The 20170-nt window shown below is 49.9% G+C and overlaps 7 protein-coding genes across 7 annotated transcripts; 4 read left to right on the forward strand and 3 right to left on the reverse strand.

The window, feature by feature from the left end:
* Positions 1 to 363: 363 nt before the first annotated feature.
* On the forward strand, positions 364 to 1918 carry MRS44_005561 (uncharacterized protein; the record flags this gene model as incomplete). Its single annotated transcript, XM_046273407.2, has 3 exons — positions 364 to 422; positions 473 to 1014; positions 1068 to 1918. The coding sequence occupies 3 exons, from the start codon at positions 364 to 366 to the stop codon at positions 1916 to 1918; spliced, it is 1452 nt and encodes a 483-aa protein (XP_046140883.2).
* A 393-nt stretch (positions 1919 to 2311) lies between these two features.
* Positions 2312 to 5512, reverse strand: MRS44_005562 (uncharacterized protein; the record flags this gene model as incomplete). Its single annotated transcript, XM_065621432.1, has 4 exons — positions 2312 to 3080; positions 3152 to 4966; positions 5041 to 5392; positions 5449 to 5512. The coding sequence occupies 4 exons, from the start codon at positions 5510 to 5512 to the stop codon at positions 2312 to 2314; spliced, it is 3000 nt and encodes a 999-aa protein (XP_065477504.1).
* Positions 5513 to 6390: 878 nt separating this feature from the next.
* On the forward strand, positions 6391 to 9366 carry MRS44_005563 (uncharacterized protein; the record flags this gene model as incomplete). The annotated part of the gene is made up of 6 exons (XM_065621433.1): positions 6391 to 6535; positions 6680 to 7955; positions 8088 to 8163; positions 8746 to 8802; positions 8861 to 8922; positions 8976 to 9366. The coding sequence occupies 6 exons, from the start codon at positions 6391 to 6393 to the stop codon at positions 9364 to 9366; spliced, it is 2007 nt and encodes a 668-aa protein (XP_065477505.1).
* A 206-nt stretch (positions 9367 to 9572) lies between these two features.
* MRS44_005564 (uncharacterized protein) lies at positions 9573 to 10997 on the forward strand (the record flags this gene model as incomplete). The annotated part of the gene is made up of 1 exon (XM_046274794.2): positions 9573 to 10997. One exon carries the CDS (start codon positions 9573 to 9575, stop codon positions 10995 to 10997), a length of 1425 nt encoding a protein of 474 aa, XP_046140879.2.
* Positions 10998 to 12668: 1671 nt separating this feature from the next.
* On the reverse strand, positions 12669 to 14961 carry MRS44_005565 (uncharacterized protein; the record flags this gene model as incomplete). Its single annotated transcript, XM_065621434.1, has 5 exons — positions 12669 to 12685; positions 12730 to 13016; positions 13073 to 13542; positions 13608 to 14811; positions 14882 to 14961. 5 exons carry the CDS (start codon positions 14959 to 14961, stop codon positions 12669 to 12671), a joined length of 2058 nt encoding a protein of 685 aa, XP_065477506.1.
* Positions 14962 to 15824: 863 nt separating this feature from the next.
* Positions 15825 to 17607, reverse strand: MRS44_005566 (uncharacterized protein; the record flags this gene model as incomplete). The annotated part of the gene is made up of 5 exons (XM_046274792.2): positions 15825 to 16173; positions 16233 to 16351; positions 16415 to 16540; positions 16604 to 16866; positions 16923 to 17607. The coding sequence occupies 5 exons, from the start codon at positions 17605 to 17607 to the stop codon at positions 15825 to 15827; spliced, it is 1542 nt and encodes a 513-aa protein (XP_046140877.1).
* Positions 17608 to 18404: 797 nt separating this feature from the next.
* Positions 18405 to 20057, forward strand: MRS44_005567 (uncharacterized protein; the record flags this gene model as incomplete). The annotated part of the gene is made up of 4 exons (XM_065621435.1): positions 18405 to 18419; positions 18462 to 19166; positions 19222 to 19969; positions 20026 to 20057. The coding sequence occupies 4 exons, from the start codon at positions 18405 to 18407 to the stop codon at positions 20055 to 20057; spliced, it is 1500 nt and encodes a 499-aa protein (XP_065477507.1).
* Positions 20058 to 20170: the final 113 nt, after the last annotated feature.

The following is a 20170-nucleotide window of genomic DNA, read 5'->3' on the forward strand; positions in this document are numbered from 1 at the left end:
TGGAATACTTCTAGAGCTTCTTAAGGCTATTTTGCCTTTTATTATCTCTTATCTCTTATATCTCTTATATCTCTTCTCTAGCTATATTTTTCTCTCTTAGTTATATTTCTCTTTTCTTAGCTTTATTTCTCTCTCTCTTAGTTATATCCCTTCTTTCTTAGCTATATCTCTCTCTTACTTATATCTCTCTCTTTCTAGCTATATCTTTTTACTTTTATATCTCTTTTACCTCTATTTTCTAGAAAAATCTCCTCTCTTTACCTTAGAAGCTATATCTCTAGCTAGAAGAAACCCTCTGGGCAAAATAGCTTAGATAGTAAATACTAACCCCAACCATAACCCTAACCCTCTGGGGAGAACAGCATGGCGTCAACAAAGTTCAGGGCGAAGGTCGCAACCCCAAGCTGGATGAGCCCAGCAATGTCAGCCGGATTACCAAAGCACTAGAGCTGCTCAAAGCTCTCTTCGAAAGCAAGGACAGCTTGGAGACCAAGTATGGTCTGATCGCCATGCCATCAGACAGCCAAACAGCCAAGCCAGAGACGCAGGGGAAATTTATAACGTCAGCTGCCCTCAAAAGATTTTGGACCTTAAAATCGAGTCCGGGAAGCAGAATCTCAGCCAAGGCCGCGTCTGGCAGCACCACTCATCGAGTTCTTGCTAAGACACAATGGGCCATCCAGGACAAGGACAAGTTCGCGGCCCTGGTGAACCATGTCCGGGATCTTGTCACTGGTCTATATGATGTTCTCCCCATCCCACTAGGGCATGAAGACAAATTGGTCACAGAGGACATTCGCTCTCTCCTTCCAGACACTCGTCGCCTGAGACAAGTCGAAATCGCAAGCAAGGATGTGTACCCAGCATGGTCAGAAGCTGCGAGTGTCGTTGCTTCTATCTCAGAGATGGGCAGTATCGCCCTTGGTACCCAACAGGGAGAGGTCGGACCTGCTGGGACCGAATCCTTGGTTGAAGTGGCATCTAATGCGATGCAAATCCCGCAGGATGAACTAGGTATTCACCACGATCTTCCCAACTGGTTTGAAATTCCTCTAATGTAACCTTAGACCAAATGTGCACAGCACTCCTGTCCTCAGGACCGCAAAACCGCTATTTCGTATTCACTGCCGAATGCATCTCCGGCGGCTTCGGTGTTCCCTGCGACACGAGCCCTGCTCGCACCATATTCATAGACAGCACCAGCCCGAGTTTTGCTTCGACTCATTCTATTGTGAATTGGAGCATAGGCAAGCGCGTCACATCTTCCATCTCTCCTAAATTCGACTGGGAAGCTCTTGAAATACTCAAGATCCAGAACTATGAGTGCGATTCCTTGCAAAGAGCAGCAGTGGAAGCCACACTGCCATCTGAAACAGTCAGTGTGTATTGTGCAGCATGTGCCTGCGCGATTCGAACAGCTCTTCTTATGTGCAAATCGGAAAGCAGCCAACTCATACAGTACAGAACACGTGTGGACGATCGCATGCCTGCGGCCTGCTGTCCGAAGGAATACTCCAAAGCGAGACTCGAGTCTCTTCTGGAAACGATTCAACTTTGGGAAGTCGGCCTCCTGAAGACCGAAAATTCAACATCTCTACTGAGATACCTTGACCGGGTATGGATTGAAAAACGCCTGTACCAAATCGACACGAATCATATGACTATGGTTGATCGTGAACCCGTCATCCAAGCTGCATCTCTCATCTCTAGCATAGCTGAGAAAAATGCCGTCTTTATTGGAGAACTTGATGACCTTCGGGTGGCAACGGTCCATCTCACACCTCCACTACCTACCCTCCCGCGGCAGCCTCGACTGAATGAGATTTATCAAATGAAGAAGCGGTCATCGTTAGATCATTGGCAGTTTGATTTCCTAGGATCCTTCACGCCATTTACCATGCGTATCTCTTCCATCTAACCTACTATATTCTTAAAGTGGAGCCAGATAATAAATGGTATTAAGGGCAAGGATCACAACCATTGTGAATAGCTTCATGGTCAACGTAAACGCTACACCATAACTAGCATCAGGCAACAGCCTACTGCCTATGAGATCAGCAGACTAAACATAGGTATAAGAGACCGACTCTTATCACTCCTTTAGATAGAAAATCAAGCGCTTATTTAATCCTTCTGGTCCATTAGTAACTGCGACACTATATAGGGGCTAAGAACTTAAAGCTTGCCTATAGTTAGGAAGAAATTGCTCTGTAGGCTTTAGGTTAGACCTAGGTTTATCTTCGAGAAGCTTAGCCTTTTTAACCCTAGGGTATAAATTTAACCTCCTACTACTCATACATCATACCCAAGTCTAGACTAAGCGAATAATAGTGCTATCAGACTTGGGGCCTTTGGGAACCATTGCCGGAGCCAAGTAGCACTCGCCCACCATCTCAAAGTCATTGCCAACAGGTCGCAACACCAAAGGTACGACACCACCTTTGCAACTCCAAGCTTGATCGCCAACACAAGAGGCTTCTGGGACAAGAGCTAAAGATCCAGACCGTAGCATGGCTAGCCTCCTCAACTCCATATGATCGAAATCCGTCTTGAGAAAACCGTCATACATACCATGGCCTATCCAGCCTTGTCGAAATATAAAGTTAGGTGTGAGCTGGAAGACCCAATACCAAATCGAGGACATGACCATTACCGGGAAGCACCAGTAAAGTATTATTCGCTCCAAAAAACCCTCCCTTGTCCAAACAGTAATACCAAGCGGCAGCATGAAGAGGGTTGCGAAGACTGCCTGGACTAGTGAAGGTAGATTTCGGACACTCCTCGAACGATAGCTGGCGAGACACCGCATAATGCTGCCTTCACCATAGATGTTTTTTGACCCACAGGTCACGGTGGATATGAAGTTCTGCCAAAAGGTATCTCCCGGCATACGGGGGCGGAACTGTCTCTCCCAGTTGCTGAGGACCTCGAGGCGATGACATTCCGACATAGTGAAGGTAAACCTGAGGCTAAACCAGACGCTGCTTTGAGCTTCTTCCGTATTGCATACTTCACCGAACTCTGAGATTTCATCCAAACAACGCCCTGACAGCCAGATATTTGGTGAGTCTTCGTCTGAACTGAAAGGTCCATCAGCCCCTGTGGTCCGACACAACACTATGCCCATCGCCGTCTTTGTTGGCAGACTTACCTCGGCTGATGTGACTCAAAGTGGTACTCTTCGTCGCGATCTAAGCCAAAGGTGCGATTCTGGGCCAGTAACAGGCTCAGAGGTGTAGCTACGTTGCCCGTATCACTCCAGTCTGGTACCCACGTCGGTAGTTCCACTCTTTGTTCTCTCGCTATGTGGAAGCAATTGACGTGCGACCGCCGATTGACTGCTGAAAATAACTGCAGACCATTTTGTGACGACAAAATGATTCTGCCCGTGCTGATGTAGACACGGCGTGTGTGGAATGAATCGTCCCGATTGTATGTTGGCACAATGCCGTAGGTACTTCCCTCTTGGATCTCTTCGCAAAGACCTTGAAGGCCGTAAAGTTTATCGACAGGTTGAGTAGCGTGACTGCGTCTGAATAAAGCCGCCATGGAAAGTATGTTCTTGTTCTGCGGCACCGCGTCTTGCATCATAGTCTGAAAAGCCCAGGCTGGATCGTTTCGACCGCTGCGAGCTGCCCACGGCAACATGGCCCGAGCTATCAGGATGTTGCCCATACAGGCAGTACCTTTGCTTTCAAAAGCAGGAACCAGAACGGTAGAGATCCCAATGACAAAGTCGCCCCAGGGTATCTTGTCGTCGCCGCAGACAACCTCAACACTTTGGCTCAGGGCAACCTCCTGAATGATCCATGTTCGAGTGAAGTAAGAGCGCCGCAAGAGTAGGAGAATAAGGAATGGACGTAAGATAGGCGGAGGATCCCATGATCGTGTGAGTGTTGGCAGAGGCGGTGGATCAGGTCCGCCCTGATCTACCGATGCCCTCGCCGTTAAGCAGCACGCTCGGAAGGCTGCCCGGGATAGAAAGCCGCCATCTCCGAGCCAGATAATTGTGCACTTCGAGCGGCGATATATCTCACCCATCCTCTGAATCTGGTTGCCTTTCTCCTTATTATCTTCCTGATTGATGCAGATGGCGTCAATCCAGAGAGTAATGTCGGAATCCGGGCTACGAAGATGAACCAGGGCAGAGTAGAGATTGCTTGTGACGATGAAGCCAACTCCGCTGCACTGGATCTTGCGCAGATTCCTCCTAGAATTGCCCCACTGATACGACAACGTCTTGCAGTCCAGGTCAGGTTGCTGAGATCGCTCGTTTTGTCTTTCAGTCGGAGTTAGTACTGTCGGAGGCAGTAGCTTTTTCTCCAAGGTACACATGATGTCGTCCTGGCCGGATCCGTGGTGAAGATGTAAGACACGAATATCGAATGTTCCGAGACGCAGTTTGTCGTTGTAGAAGCCACTGGATACAGGTCCAAGCTCTGGGCTATTCACTGGCCACATTTGGGCCCTGACTTTGAACTTGTGAGTTAAGTTGATGTGGTTGTTGAGACGACGATGATCCACCGCTGGTCTGGATGAGATAGTTGAGGGAGTGGGGGAGGGCCGACGGAATGGGGAAGCGCTGGCCATAGAGGCAGGCGAGGCTTTGCCAGAGCCTTCATGGGATTTTGAGGGCGCGCTGCAGGCCACCCTGTGGTGAGCCAAGGCATACCATGGGAGCCATGACTGACACTCTGGACATCTCTCATCACCAGACAGGTTCGAAGCGCCATCGCCAGTGACGCCTACAACGGAAAGGTTATCATCTTCAGAGTGAGACTCTCCGTTACGTGACGTATCTTTAACTTCCTTTATAGCCTTGTAAAGTGCCGCTTCGGGTCCTTTCTCAAGGTGAATTGCTGTGGCCATCTGGACCGAACTCTGAAGCTTAGCGAGTTCGTAGAGGTTAAAGGTGAGGTTATCGCATGCATATTTGATACTTTGTTCAGACTTAGAAATAGATTTCCTTCAGTTTCCAAAAGTTAGTACAGTAACTTCCATTTCGTCGTGTTGATGTTGTTATACTTCTCGCCAGCTCACCTGATAGCTTGCTCCGCTTCCTTGTCCATCTCTTGTACGCTTCTTAAAATCGTGTCCGACTCTTCCTTGATTCTCTTGAGAGTCATAACTAGAGCACCGAAGAGAGCTGGTTCCTTTTCTGCCGTGATCGCGGAAAGGGTTCCGTCCCCGGCAGTGCAATCGGACAGCCATATGGCGAGACGGAGTCGACACTCATGGATTCTGTTTTGAGCATGTTTCAAAGTAGCCTGTGCGAATGCATAATCGACTTTGGCGGCTGCTTCCGCGGCATTCACACAACGCTGAAGAGTTTCAAGACACGACCTGCATTGCAAATTCAGGTCCTGCTCGATGGGAGACAATGAAGTGGCCACTTCGAATAGTGTTAGTCTGAGACTTATAGAGCAAGCCTAAAAGTTGCGCTCTTACGAGGAGTGGACTTCGTTGAATCAGTAGAGTTGATACCTGGTGATTCCACCGTTTCGTTTTGCATGTTGATATAATGGATGCTGCACTGTGGGATAGTGTGTTAACATGGATGATGGGAGATGCGAAGGAAACTGTCTTTACCGCGGGCTAAGAAACCAGACCTAAGCCGAGGCGATAGTGGTGCTTACGGATGACCCACCAACCCATGTCACAGTTTCCAAACATTCCATCCCCCCTTCTTATCCACTTGTTGGATTGGCTGGTACTGCACAGCTGACATGTGAAGTAATCAAGTTTAATTTGTACGGCAGCCCAAAGCATATTATCACCAGTCTCTTCAGGCCCAGTTTTGTCAATCTCCTCGTTCACATGGTTGGTGGTAATTCAATTTCAGTTTCATCTATAAAGTAGTTCAAAGCATATATTCGCGCCACAGTCCCCTATTTAGGTTCAAGTACGGAGTACATTAACCACATTTTTAAATCACTTTCTTAGCTACAATCGGTTGACATCTTAGACGCAAAGCTAATATGTCGAAAAGACTGAGCCTGGATGTCACATACCGTCAGCATTGCGCAAGTTCTTCCTTATCCCGTATCTCCTCAGAGCATAAGGACTTCCAAGACGTACTCCGCCCCAGTGTTGTGCCTTTAACAGTTAGCGCCCTCTATAGGGGGTCTCATGGAGCGTGACTGTTAAGGTTTTATGATAAGGCTACTTTGCTTCTTGGGCAAAAGGTTGGCTAGGATAAGGTATCGCCCCTACCGAGAATTCTGACTGGCTCGGCACCCCTGTCGTGGCCGCCTTGGAGGTCCTTATGCTCTGGAGATATGTCGGGGCCCAGCCCCCCCGGGACTGTTTATCGTACTCTTCTCCGGTTCCTACCATCCCAACCATTCCTCCTCTCTTTGCGAACTCATCACGACATTATCGTTAACGACAATGCCTAACCCAGTGACCATCGGGATTTGGGCGGCTACATGTACCACTATCAATACCATCAACATTGTCAAAATCTGGATCACTGAACTTAGAGATTTCGTAAGAGAAGTCCGGGATGCCAACCAGGCGCTGCAACGAATGGATAGTAAGTGCAGGGGATTTCAAGCGGACTTCGAATTATGGGCAAAAATGTGGGGGATCGACGAGCATGCCTCACAGAAATATCTCTCAGCGCTGTGGGGAAATACCAGTCCCATCATCGCCTAAGAAATCGGATCGATCCAGTCAGCGCAGCAAGATATCAAGCAGGAATTCCCGCAATTCCAAGCAGAGCGGACAATTCCACTGTCATCGGCCGCTCCGAAAGCCGGACCACAGCTGATATCCATATGGAAGGTGATGAGTTTTGCCACATCGAAAGGCCCCAAAATAATTGACAGACTCGAGAGTAACCAGATCCAGATAGCCGCTGTGAAAAAGCTCTCCAAAGCTGCATTCCAGATATGGAACAAAGCACAGGTCCCGGAGGATATTGTTCCAAGAGAGAAACTGGAAAAGGCAAGAATGGACTCTTTTTTCCTGTCGGCGTACCGATCTAGACTGGCATCCAGACAACTATACCAAAGTTGCTACAGAGCAAGGGCAGGTTTTGCATCAAGAGACCTTGAACTTGAAATCGACTGCGTACGAAGTACCGACCTCGAAATTGCAGTCAAGGCACAACATGAGCTTCGACTCCGTTACCAATTTCTTTGCACTTTAAAGTCGGAATTTATCGAGCTCTCGGTTGAAGGTCCTATCTCTCCAGCAGGCGGTAGCGACCTACATTGGCATACCGGGGGAGAGGCTTTCTACCAAGCCTGCTTGGCACTAGCTCGGATGAACTTGGGCCATGAGCTTCTGAGAGTCGACGGTGCTGGTGCGGGAGGGTTTCGTGTATATGTGCCTCCAAGATGCTGTCGCATAGACGGACCATTGAAACCATTGGCATCGCTCTTGTACGACCCCTGGGTGGACATAGACGACGAGCCTGTTGATGGGTTTCCGCGCTCCGAGAGGCTTCGATTTGCTTTGAAGATTGCTGAATGTGGACTGCTCCTCTCTGGAACTACCTGGTTGGTAGACCTACGGTCTTCAAATATAAGGTCTGCCCTGGATTCCGAACACAATCGTCACTTTCTTCTCCGAACAAAAGCATTCCAAGAAGTTTATAACGACAGTCACTTTCAACAGTTGGCTTCGCATGTATATGCCATCGGAATCCTGCTCGCAGAGCTAGGGATCGGCCGCCGCATAGGACAAATCTTACGGCACTCGAGCACGGCGGAATACACCTTCCACTTGTATCAAAGTGGGACAACCCCGCCACCAAATCCCTACGAAGCGTCCGAGTTTACCGTGCTGAACACGGTCCGCATTAACATGGGTGATAAATACGCTGAGGCCGTCAAAATTTGCCTAGAGAGCAAAGAGAGTTGGAGACAAGTTAGGGGACACACACCTGAGCAGCGATCGGAAAAATACATAACGATATTGATGGAATATTACTTTGAAGTATACTCACCGTAAGACTCCTATCAGAGGCCGAGTTTATAGATGCTGGGAGCTTAAACTAACCTCATTTGCTCGCAGTCTGCATGAACTTCAAAACCAAGTGGATTTAGAATTTAATCCACACCTGCAAAAAAAGGGGCAAGGATCTTTTTCTCTGGTGAGAAGCGCCGCCTCAACACGACCATGAAGAATATCACCTGGCGCGGTGTCACGGTGGCGGTCAAGGATCGGAGAAACGAAGCAGCCGAAGACGATTATTTATAATGTCGAGGGAATAATGGAAGCCAGCTCGTCAATTACCTTATTATGTTGGCTCAGCATGAGAAACTGACAGTACCTGATTGAATGGACGAGATTTGCGCCCTCATGGGCCGTCCGGGTGTGGCAAATATTGTTCTCTTTTACTACCCTTCTCAAAGCTATAGACACCATCTTTTGAACTACCTGAACTTGCAATCATGTCTGGCACTAAACTATTGACGGTTAGCGAGTCATCTTAGAGTTCATTCCCAGAATGTCAATGGGATGAACCGAAGAGCCCCGATTAAGAGAAGAGGATACAAAACTATCTTGCCTCTAATCGGCCGAGACAGGGCGGAGAAGCTCTTAAGATACTCCGCAACACTCATGAGAGGTCCTACTTGGCTCTTGCAGTTAATGATATGTCTGAGATCGAGGCAAGGATCGCTCGATGCTCTCGGCCTTGATGGATAGACCCGATTCCTGGCCTCACGGCTTGGGTCAGGATCGTGTCCTCGGATACCGCAACACAGACAGTTCAGCAAAGGACGTCATTATTAGTCCAGCGTTGGCCAACCCGACCTGGATGACGAAGCTTCGCTTGCTGTGGCCTTTGAGGTAACTTTTTTCCAAATCAATGGTACCCAGCCTTCATCATTTACTCACTGCCTTACAGGGAGCTAGTGCCGTCTTTTGCGTTAGCAACTTTGGGTTCGTACTTGATGTCCTCTTCGCCGAGTAACTAGCCGTCTCTAACCCTGCCCTAGAGAACTCAGCGCAACCAAGTCAAGCCTGGAAGAGGCCGCGGCTTATGAGACCGAGCAACTGATTCGAGCTGCCAAGGCTGTTATAGAGCACCCGGAGAAGACCAAGGGAAAGATTGTTCCTGTAGTTGCGGAACACATTCCCGTCACGACCGCTTTGGAGGCGTGGGAGAAGGTGACCGGCAAAAGCGCCATCTATGGCGAAGTGTCGGATGCCCATTTTGAGAAGACTTTTGGACCCTGGGGGACGGAAATGGTCAATCAACTTCCGTTCAGCGAGCAGTTCCCGCGATGGGACGCCTTGTTCCCAGAGCGAACTGTCACTATTGAACAGCTCGGAATTCAGGACCAGATTGTTGGAGCTGAGGGAGGCCTGAGCTCTATCAAAAAGACCGCTGGACTCGAGCAGCTGATTTAGGGATATGAATGGAAACAAGGATCCATCTAGGAACATTCAATCCTCTAGAAATATACATTCTCGACTAGCTCTACGGCAACTATCGCGCGATTCAAGTGTTGGATTTATCATGTGGTGGACCCTTATCACTTGGGGCATGTAACACAAGCGACGCGTTTAAAACACGCGTTGACATCAGGCCACCACCGCGACGCGACAGAGAATCCATGGATGCCTGGCTCGCCTTGAGGGGTGGGGCGGGTGAGCCAGTTCCCCCTTCTGCCCCTTTTCCTCTTCTCTTCTACAACACTGAACCCAACAAGATGCAAATTCTACAGACGATGCGCTACTGTGCCCGCCTTGGCTGGGCACAGTTCAAGAGCCTATGTCTTTCCGTCAGACTTGTCTTTCTTATCTTATTGCCTTTCGCAGGTTTCACCATACTGCTCGGATTTGTGCAGGGCCTCATCTTCGGCCCATGGTACATGCGGGACATGCAGCAGAACGCACACCTACTTCTATCGAATGTTGTAACAGTCAAGTCATACGGCTGGTTTGACGGGTCTGGCGGGCCAAGCTGGCTTGACAAGAAACGAGCACCATTTCACATACAACAGCTCCACAATCCTCTCGACTGGCACAAGAAGTTAGGACTTGACCGACCCGAGGGCTGGCAAACTGAAGGTGCCGAGAATCTAGCAAGTCTAAGAGATTTGTATCGTCAGCGATTTGGTGCCTCTCAAAAGCCTTTAGACCGTTGGATCTACGCTTCGCCGCAGTCAAACCCCCTGGACGAGAATGTCGAATTTGTTGACCCATGGGATCAAGCTTTTCTTGAGCTACTTCGTCACAGAGATGAACATGAGCTTTTACGCCGAGCCAACTTTCATTACCTAGCTTGCCCGACGAGCTTCCTATGCAATGCTTGGCGGGTGACTGGTCCAGCACTACTTCATTTCAGCACACAGCCCCTCCCCGAGAACAGCACCGCAATTCGGGTACCGCGGGGAAGGAACCGAAAGCCAATTTATGAGCCTGTATCTGTCCGAGTGTTTGAGCTGCCGCTGCGGGAACCAGTTATCCCAGGTGTCTTCCCAAGCTTCTTCGAACAAATGAGAGTCATTACGGCAAGTGATTCAGGATTCTGGACTTCCAAACGCACGCACTCGGACTTTGATCAAATGATTGGCCAGTGCAAACGAATATCCAAGAGACTGGAAAAGGTGTATCGGTGGACATACGGCGCGCTAGTCAAGGTAGAGGATAAGTGGACGAATGTTTGGGCCATGGAAGATACAGCGTTAATCCTCGGCGCTCGACTAGTTTCTACTGCTCTCTCAGCGGTACCGATTGTACTTGGCACTCGATTGTGGGAAAATATCTCAAGCCGCTACAGGAATTCGACGGAAGAGAACGATGGCATAGATTCTGCCGAAACAGACCCTGTAGCTCAAACACTTCAGCACTTTCTTGATATCTTGGGTGATGAGCACAAAGAGAAGTTCAGACAGACCACAAAAGGACGAAAGCTTTTAGAAAGGATTGAGAGTGGTTTAGAAAACAAAGAGTGGAAGACTGGGGATGAAATCTTGGGTGAGATTGCTGATGCAATGGGAGGAGATAGGAATGGAAAGGTGAAGGATCGATGGTGATTATCTGCCTACGTAAAACAAGGTTATTGCCCGGGTCAAACTGTTTCCATATGCTAGCCCAAGTAGTAAAATCCTGCTACTTATCCACAATGTCTAAAAAGCTCAGCGATGCTACGGGCACTATTAACCGTCAGCCATCATTCTGTGCAAGAGCTTTTTGGGATCAACCATAGGACAGCCCACAGGCTCCAGCAGTCACCATGTACGAGGCAGTGCCCCAAAGACAGTCTGTATTGCAGCAAGATGCGTCCAGGACTTCGAGTTGAGCCAGAGCCCGATCCCCAATCTTAGTAGTACTTGAAGAAACACAATGACTGAGACTCGGGTCGCTTACCAGTTCAGTACCAACTCAAGGGCATACTCTCCATGGCGCAGGCAAGAAAAGTCATTTTGAGCCAGTCAAGTACATTCCAGTCTTGATCGAGGGCTCGAGAAGTAGCTGTCCCCCAGCTTCATGTGTACCCAACGCATTCTTCCTATACCATGGCCAAAACACACTATCAACCCAGCGACATATCTTCTGCAACCCCAATATCGTCTTGTAAACACCTATTGCATTCTCTGCAGATACAATCTGGAAAGGAAGTCACAAAACTGTTCTCTGCCCTTCTCTTGTCGTCGCAGCAAAACTCCATTTGTGTCCTTGAACGATAATAGCCGGCAAAAAGGGTAGTCTATCCATTCAGCGACACTAGATCTTCAAGAAATCGCCATTGAGCAGATTGCCACATCCCTATCTGTAACTCCGCCGAGGCTGCTGATGTGCTGGCTGGTTAGAGCTTTGGTCTCGATGCTGAGAGCGATTGGTTGATCGCGCAGTGTAAAAAAGTCGGTGTGGTTGATATATCCGCAGGTAAAGATGTTGCGAGCCTTCTCTATCGCCACTCTGTCGCTCTTGGGGTCTAGATATATGCAAAAAAAAAAAAAAAGAAGAAAAAAATTTAAAAAAATTTATTATATATATATAAGGCTTTTCTTAGGGTTAAACCTTAATATTATTAATTTAAGGTAAGATTATAAAAAATAAACTTTAGTCTTATTAATCCTATGCCTAGGATTGAGTATTATTACCTTTAGTCTTATCAGAAAGTAACCACTAGGCCAAGAAGCATGGCGCGCCACTTTAGTTAGTAGTGCTTCCCTTATTGCCTGCTATACTGCCAATTCAACAAGTCTTACCTTAGTAATTATTTTACAAAGTCTCTTTACCTTGTTACCATCGTAGGGTTCCCAAGGGATAAACCGGTCGTGCTGGGTTTATGTTAGCAGAGGATCAGGTTGCGTGCTCTAAGGCAAGGGGGGTAAGTCACGTCTGGTGATGTGCTCAAGGTATTAAGTGTAACTAAGTTGTATTGATAGCTGAGGTAGCTAGTACATATGAAAGTGTGAATGAGTGAGTTCTATATACTTGGGACGACTCACAGTAAGTCGTAAGCCGTATCGTGAGTCCTATGGTGAGGCCCACGGTACGTACTGTTCTTCCATCGTGAGCCGCTGGTTAATTACTGGTGCCGTGATATACCTATAGTATATTATAACTATAATATAATTTGGTAAGCATATAATTAATAGTTATTGAATATATAAATATAATTAAACCAACTAGCTTAATAGACTCTACTAATATTAACTAAAACTTAATAGACATTATTAAGGAAATTTAAAGCCGGATCATGCAAGTCCGTCCACTGATACATCGGTGCTCCCGTGCTTGTGTTGCTCATTAACTCACACCACGTATCATAACCGCTGATGATGGACGCCGCCTCACTATCTGCCGTACCAGTCAGAAACGGCGCGCTGTCACAGTAGGTGTGCGCGCCTTCCTCGTCGAGGTATGGCCAGCAGAGCTTGAGGCTGATATCGCGGCATTTGGAGCTGTTGGGGTTCAGTTCCGCCATGGCGCCCATGATGGCCGACGACGTTGTGATTTGTGAGCGCCAGTCAGGCGCGAGTGAGTGACGAGGGTTTTGCCTTAGGCAATGGACAGGAATCAAAGTTGCGTGGAATAGAAAGTACCTGACGTATTGTCTGAGCAAACAGCGCACGTGAGTCACGAGAGAGTTGCAACTTACAAGATATACCACGCCGCGAGCCTGGAGTGAGACCGAGACGCCCAATAGCCTTGGATCGACGTGATGGTTTCCTTGGCGGCGTCAAGACACCTAAAGACGGCTAGGTTTTCGATACTTAATGAGCTCTGCGGGGCGTTTGAGGATGAGGCTCGCGCCCATCGGACAAGAAAGGGGCGGTACATGACGATTCTGAGGTTTCTATACCGCCATTTCGAGATGCCAATGCCGAGCGCGTGTTCAGATTTAGGCGGAGGCGAGGCAAAGTAGTAGTGGGGCACTTGAGCGAGCCAAGAGCCGATGCATACGTCGTCCAGAGCAATCAGCTCCGCAGCTGATGGGAAGGGACTAGTGATGAGGCGATTGTAGACGCTCATTGTGCTGAGGTGATAGGCGGATTGAATCCGGATGTAGGTGTATTCCGTCACGCCATCCACCTCTGGTGGGCAACAAGTTGAAGCCGATGTCAGATCCTAACAGAAATCAGTAAAAAATATAAAAAGATAAAAAATCACCGACGGTGTAGGCACCCACTGACCTTCTCGTGGATATTCTGAGGGAGGGCTGCCTCAACACCGGCCTGCGGCCAGCTCAGTGGTCTGCCATAGGTGATGGTGGCACCCACATCGAGGACGCAGAGGCACCACCATGCTCTGCGCCGGATTTCCCTCTGCAGAGGCGAGATGCTGTCCCCTTCAAACTCCTTGTGAAGGCCCAATCCAATGGCCAGCCGGAGTGCCAGGCCGCCATAGTTATACCCGCTGTTGGGCTTGTTCCTCTTTTGCAGATAGTTTGCTGATAGGCCAAATGCCTGGACAAGGGTCAAGTTCCCAACCTCGAGGTTGTCTGATAGCAGGCTCTTCTGCGCCGCCTGGAAGATGGGCAAATCGGTGGCGTCGGCGGCGTTGCTGCTCGCAAACGACCCGAGCGCCGCAAGAATGTTTGCGAGAATATTCCAGTGGTCCTTGTTTGTGCAAGGCAAGGTGCCCGCGTACTGCGCCCGGAAGGTGGGCTCGTGTACGATTGGGAACGTGGAATGATAGAGGGCGAAAAAGGCGTCAATGAGATTCTCTACTGCCATCCGGGTCAGCATGGCCTGGGTGCGAAACCAGCGGGAGTGATCTGAGTGCTGTTGGAACAGAGACTCGATCTCATGCAGTGCAACTTCCACATCAACTTCTTCTCCGTCTGGGTGGGCTGAGAGGATTTGACGCAGCAAAGCGGCCCCGGAAACCGCACCCAGGTAACCTCTGTTGTGGTCGCCCACAGTCAGGGCAGCCATGCCATCCATGATGGATCGAGTAGAGTCCCCATTGAGAGAATCCATACCCGACCAACGAGATGGATCGTATGTGCCCCATGATACCTCTTGCTCGTTCCACTCGAAGCTGTCGGCTAGAGTCGGGGCAATCTCATATGAGGTGGCCTGAGATCCGGGCAAAGGGCCTACGTTGACTCCCAAGTCGGTGCATGGTGCTAGCTGCGAGATGTCAGAGGCAAGAGTCACCAGGCTCGCTGTTGTTGAAATGGAAGGCCGAGCGTCTGGTGCCGGGGCTGGTGGTTGGGCGAGGCTTTGGGGTGGCGACGTGGCAGAACAACTCGGAGTTACAGTAGGCAAGCTAGCTGGCCCCGGTACTGCAGCCTCACCTCCGTCCATCAGCTCCGCAATCTGGCTGTCGGTGTAGTGGCATCTCAAGAGGGCCTCGGCCCTTTCAAGACGTTCCTCCAAGATGGTGACATGCCTGCAGCCGTCTCAGTCACTAGCCGGCACCTGAACGCTTCTCGCGGGCAAAGGTGCCAATAGAGACCTACCTTCGTGTCAAGCGAGTCCTGCTATGCTTGTCATATAGGCAGTGGCGTCTATACTTCCGACAAATGGAGCACACGGGCATGACGCCGTCGCACTTCATCCTTCGCCGGCGGCATTCACGACACGGGGTTGGCTCCTCCGCCGTGGATCCACTAGGCGGGCCTGCATGCAGAAGAGAGGCCTCGGGGAGCTTACCTTCCATGTCTCAGACTGGATGCAGGATACCCGGTCGGAATATTTGAGTACCAGGTCTTGGGAGGATGATGAACAATGAAAGAATTTCAACTCGATGGAACCCTGAAGATTGGAGGTGTGCCCCCACGGCCGGATAATTTGGGGTGACGATTTAAGCGGGGCGCCTCTGCTAGCGCACGGGGTAACGTTCGCTAGTTAGGTCGTAAGCCCCTTTCATTGTGGGGATGTTGAAGGCTTGACGTAAACCTCTATTCTTTTTTGGTTGTCTTGAATCCAGCAATGTGTACGGCACTTGATCTTTATAAATCGCCTTTAAAATGAAGATATTCTGTCTTGGTACGACTGTGGTCTGGACTGGCTCTGACAAGAGATCACAACATCCAACTAACAATGCGGAGGTTCGTACAGATTGACCGAGCACGACTGTTGACGGTCTAGCGCAAAGGCTAAGAGAGCAAGTGGGTTATGATGTACACCTCGCCACCCACTCCCATGCCTGGGAAATTTGTCATGTTTCATGATGTTCCGCGCGTGATTGTTCTAGATTTGACCTAATGGTTGGAATATTGGAGAGCACATGATACTAAGGGGCTCCTCCAACGCATTGCAGGCAATTCTGCATCATGTACTACCTCAGATGGGGCCAACACGCCTGTTCCCGGAAATCCTCACATCTAATCACCTCGGATATTGAAGCCTTGGGTCAACGTGAAAGAGGAGCGATGGCTGCCCATGATCTCCACGACGGGCTTATAGAAGGTATCTGAAGCCCTTCTGCATCCTTAGCGCCTCATCTGCCTCGTCTCTTATCTGCTGGGCAACATCACGTTGCGTCTCCCAGGCCTCCTCCTGCTCCTCGAGCTGCTTGTTCATCCTCACAAGCATCATGCGGAGGGCCAGTGCTCCGACGACGGTGGCGCCGAACATGGCTGTGACAATGCCGTAGCTCCCGCGGAACCCATTGTCCTTTAGGCCCCAGACGTACGAGCCGGCGATGTTGCCCAGCTGGGCGAACGCGTTGATCAATGCGATAGCGACGGCACGTTTGGCTGGTGGCCGGGGAAAGGTTGAGCTGATCCAAGAGTAGAAGACGATGTAACTGAGGGTCGGGGCCAGTTAGTAGAGGTTGGGCGACATCGCGAGTGTTTGTGAACTCACCCGGCATAAGAAGCTGCTTGTAGAAAGAGAGCAACGTATCGAGCAGCAACGTTCCGTGTACACATGCTAATAATGAAGCCAACTAAGCCGATACCAATTGGTCCCACAATATGCCAAAACTGGTAAAGAGTATCAGTCAACTGGCAGAAGGCATTGGATTTATGTCAGAATCAGAGACGTACCTTCTCCTGGGATCGATCGGAGCTCCATGCAACGATGAGAGAAACGATACACGAGAACAGCCACGGCGGCGAGCTCATGAGCAGGGTTGGAACGTAGTCGAGACCAAGCGTGCCGGTGAGAGTGGGCTGCGTCAAAGGTAAGTATGTGCCGACTAGTATGGGAGGGATGGGATGGCGAGGAATCCTTACAAAGAAAGCGTTGAACGACAGACCAACCACGTATGCGGCGAAAGTTATCATCATAACATAGATCTTGGGGTCCGTGAGAGCCATGTACAAGCCGTCAAAAGGCCCCTGACCTTCAGCATCCACATCAGCCTCGCCAACATCCTCGATTATTCGGAGTTGGGCCACTTCAAGCTCTTCCCTGGAGAAGCCCTTGGTGTTGTGAGGAAGATCAGGAAGAATAAAAGCTGCAGCGATAGCAATAGCCATGGTTATAGCACCCTCAACTAAAACAAAATTGTCAGCCGCGTCGCATTCGCCGATAAGAAGGTAGAAAGCTTACTCCAGAAGAGCCAGCGCCAAGAAGCATGCCCCAGAACCCCGTCCATTCTCGACAGCACTCCAGCTGCAATGAGAGCTGAGAATGCGTTGGAAATAAGGTTACCGCAAAATAGGATTGCGTTTCTCTTGGTAAGTTCCCGACGCGTATACCACTTAGAGAGAATAAGTAACGCGCCAGGGAGGAAAGCGGCCTCAGTAAAGCCCAAGAAGAAGCGGACAGTGACCATTCCCGTGAAATTATAGGTATTGCCTGAAAGAGTTGAAATCAGGCCCCAGATAAGCATAATGGTTGCCAGATATAGCGAGGGTCGTTGGATCCGGTTGATGAAGATATTCGAAGGGACTTGCATAAGGATATAGCCCACGTAGAGAATACTGAGGCAGGTCGCATATTCGTTATCATCCAGCTTCAAATCCTCCTGCAGACCTCTGAGGCGGGCAGCTGCGATGTTGTTGCGGTCGAGATAATTCATGATGTAGATGAGAACGAAGAGGCCGCAGCGAGCATCGAGCTTGAGCTTCAGGCGCTTCTCGACGCGCGCACGAGTTGCTGGATCCATTGGCGAAGCAGCACTGATGCGCTCACCGAGTGGCAACATCTTATCCGAGTTTTCCATTGTCTCGATGGTCGGCTTATCAGGTCGAGGTGCACCTGTGGTGCCCGACGTGTTTATGTTGTTGGCCATGGTGGTATGTCCCGGATAGGTCTTGCACAGCTGAGAGTCACCACGACGGTCCGCACCTTTGGAGCAAAGATTATGATAGAAAGTCTGGAGACTCCGGGGTTGTTATCTGGGGTAGATGAGCTCTAAAATCCGGGGTATGGGGAATGAACGAAGACTTTTATCTGAAAGGACATGGTGTTCACGTGCTCCTACTACGTAGTAGTCTTGAAGACCTGGCTTCAATGACTTTGTCGGCGAAATGCTTCATTGGGCCTAGGACAGTGCCGTCGATCGTGGAGAAGGGTGATTGTCCACCACCAATCGGAACGCAGAATCCTCCATGGCCATGTTCCAGCACGGCGCTCGGCGCTTCTGTGGGGGGCTGACAGTCAGCCAAGCTAAATGTGTGGGGATAGTACACGGGACGCAGTTGGCTGAGCCCGTCACTAGTGCGGGTCTTTTGAGGCTCTGGGAAGCCCCAAGGTGATCTGTTTGTGGAGTCCCGTAAGCAGTCTGCATGACTCGCATCATTCCCCGTTGCACGCTGCTGAAGCACACCGGTTGATGCCGAGCAGGCCAGCCGAGGGTAGACTGTCAACCTCAACTCGTGGGAGGACAGGGGATGGCAGGCTGAGAAACGGCCCACCAGATTTCAGAGACATCGAGATGTACTTCAGGAGAGTGGGAGTATTTATCTTCAGTACGAATCCAATGTAAGCAGCATTTTATGTAGAGGAACTTCAACGGCCACAAGTTGATACTGCTCAGAACCTCATTCTCTTTACCCAACACATCTTCTGCAGAAGCTTTACTAGGCAATGGAGATTACGAAAGTAAGTTAGTCAAGTTGCACCCCCTCCAACCTGCATTGGCAGTTACTGACCCGCGTCAATTACAAGGTCGGCATCATTGGTGCGGGTACCATGGGTGGCGCCGTGGCCCTTCTCTTCGCAGACTACGGCCTAGATGTATCCGTCCACGATACCTCACACTCGAGTCTCGAGAAGGTGGCCAGCGATGCACAAGCGGCCGGCCTATCGGAGCGAGTTCACATTTGCAAGGACTACGATGCCTTATGCCAAGGACTCGGTACACCCAAGGTCTTCATGATCAGCCTACCCAACGGCCGTCCAGGAGATGCTGTAGTCAAACAGCTCCAGCCTCATCTGACAAAAGGAGATATCTTGATTGACGCCTCGAACGAAAACTACGAACGCACCCAATCGAGGCAGGATATTCTCCGCCCCCTCGGCGTCGCATACATCGGTCTGGGGATATCTGGGGGCAGCTTCGGTGCACGATATGGCCCTTCGCTTATGCCCGGCGGCGAGAAGTGGGCTGTGGAGCAGGTTCTGCCCCTCCTGGCAAGAATTGCGGCTAAGGACGATCATGGCCGTCCTTGTGTGACCAACATCGGCCCCGGGGGAAGCGGCCATTTCGTCAAGATGATTCACAACGGCATCGAGCACGGTATAATGTCTAGCCTCTGCGAGGCATGGGAGTTGATGGACAAGTGCCTGAAGATGACTGGTGATGAGATTGGCCAGGTCTTCGACTCTTGGCACGCTGAGGGAGAGCTAGTATGACTCCTCGGAAAAGACTTGATCCAGAGGTTTGAGCTGACTCGGGTAACAGAGGGGCAACTTTCTCGTGTCAATCAGCGGGCCTATCTGCAGGACCAAAAGCCGTATCGATGGCGGTTCCCTTCTACACCAAATCAGGGACGCTGTTGTCCAAGATGCCAACGACTCTGAGGGTACTGGCGTTTGGGCCAACGTCGAAGCTGTGGCGTCCCATGTGCCTGCACCGAGTTTGACCACGGCCCATTATCTACGACTTGCCTCAGCTGATGTGCATCAGAGAAGTGCTGTCAATGCCTCGATAGGCAGCTTCTCTCCCCAGCCGTTTGAGGTTGCACCTGATCAACGAGCCAGCATTCTTGAACAACTACGACAGGCTGTCTACGTCACAAGTCTTGTCTGCTTTATCCAAGGATTCGACGTGCTGGAACGCAAGAACCGACAAGAGGATTGGGGTGTTGACATGACGCGCGTGTTGGCCGTCTGGAGAGCCGGCTGCATCATCAAGTCTGATTACTTGTTCGACCTCCTAGAGACGGCTTACGCTCAGAATTTCAGCGCGCACCCTCTATGCAGGCAAGAGATAGCGGATGAGATCAAGAAGTTCTGGCCTTCGCTAAAGGCTATTGTGCTTGAAGGTCTCAAGGCCGATGCGCATGTGCCTTGCCTGAGCGCTACATTGGAGTACCTCAAGTACATTGGCGGCACCGACCTTCCAACCTGCTTCTCGGAGGCTCAGCTTGACAGCTTTGGAGCGCACGGGTTTGATCTTAAAACAGAGCCTCTCAGGCATCTGTTAAAGGGTAAGATATACTCCCAATGGCACAAGTCTCTTTGGATGCTAATGTGATCCTTCTAGGAAATTATCACGAAACTTGGTCCGGCGTCTAAGTGTAACAATTATGAGGGTTTATAAGAGATAAACTAGTTATACTAGGTTTATATTAGTAAAGGAGACACTAGTATTATTTTAATTAGGATATAAATAATATCTAGTAATGTAC

The sequence above is a fragment of the Fusarium solani genome, assembly GCF_023522795.1.
Source record: "Fusarium solani strain SB1 chromosome Unknown bctg00000003_1, whole genome shotgun sequence".
Lineage (NCBI taxonomy): Eukaryota > Fungi > Ascomycota > Sordariomycetes > Hypocreales > Nectriaceae > Fusarium > Fusarium solani.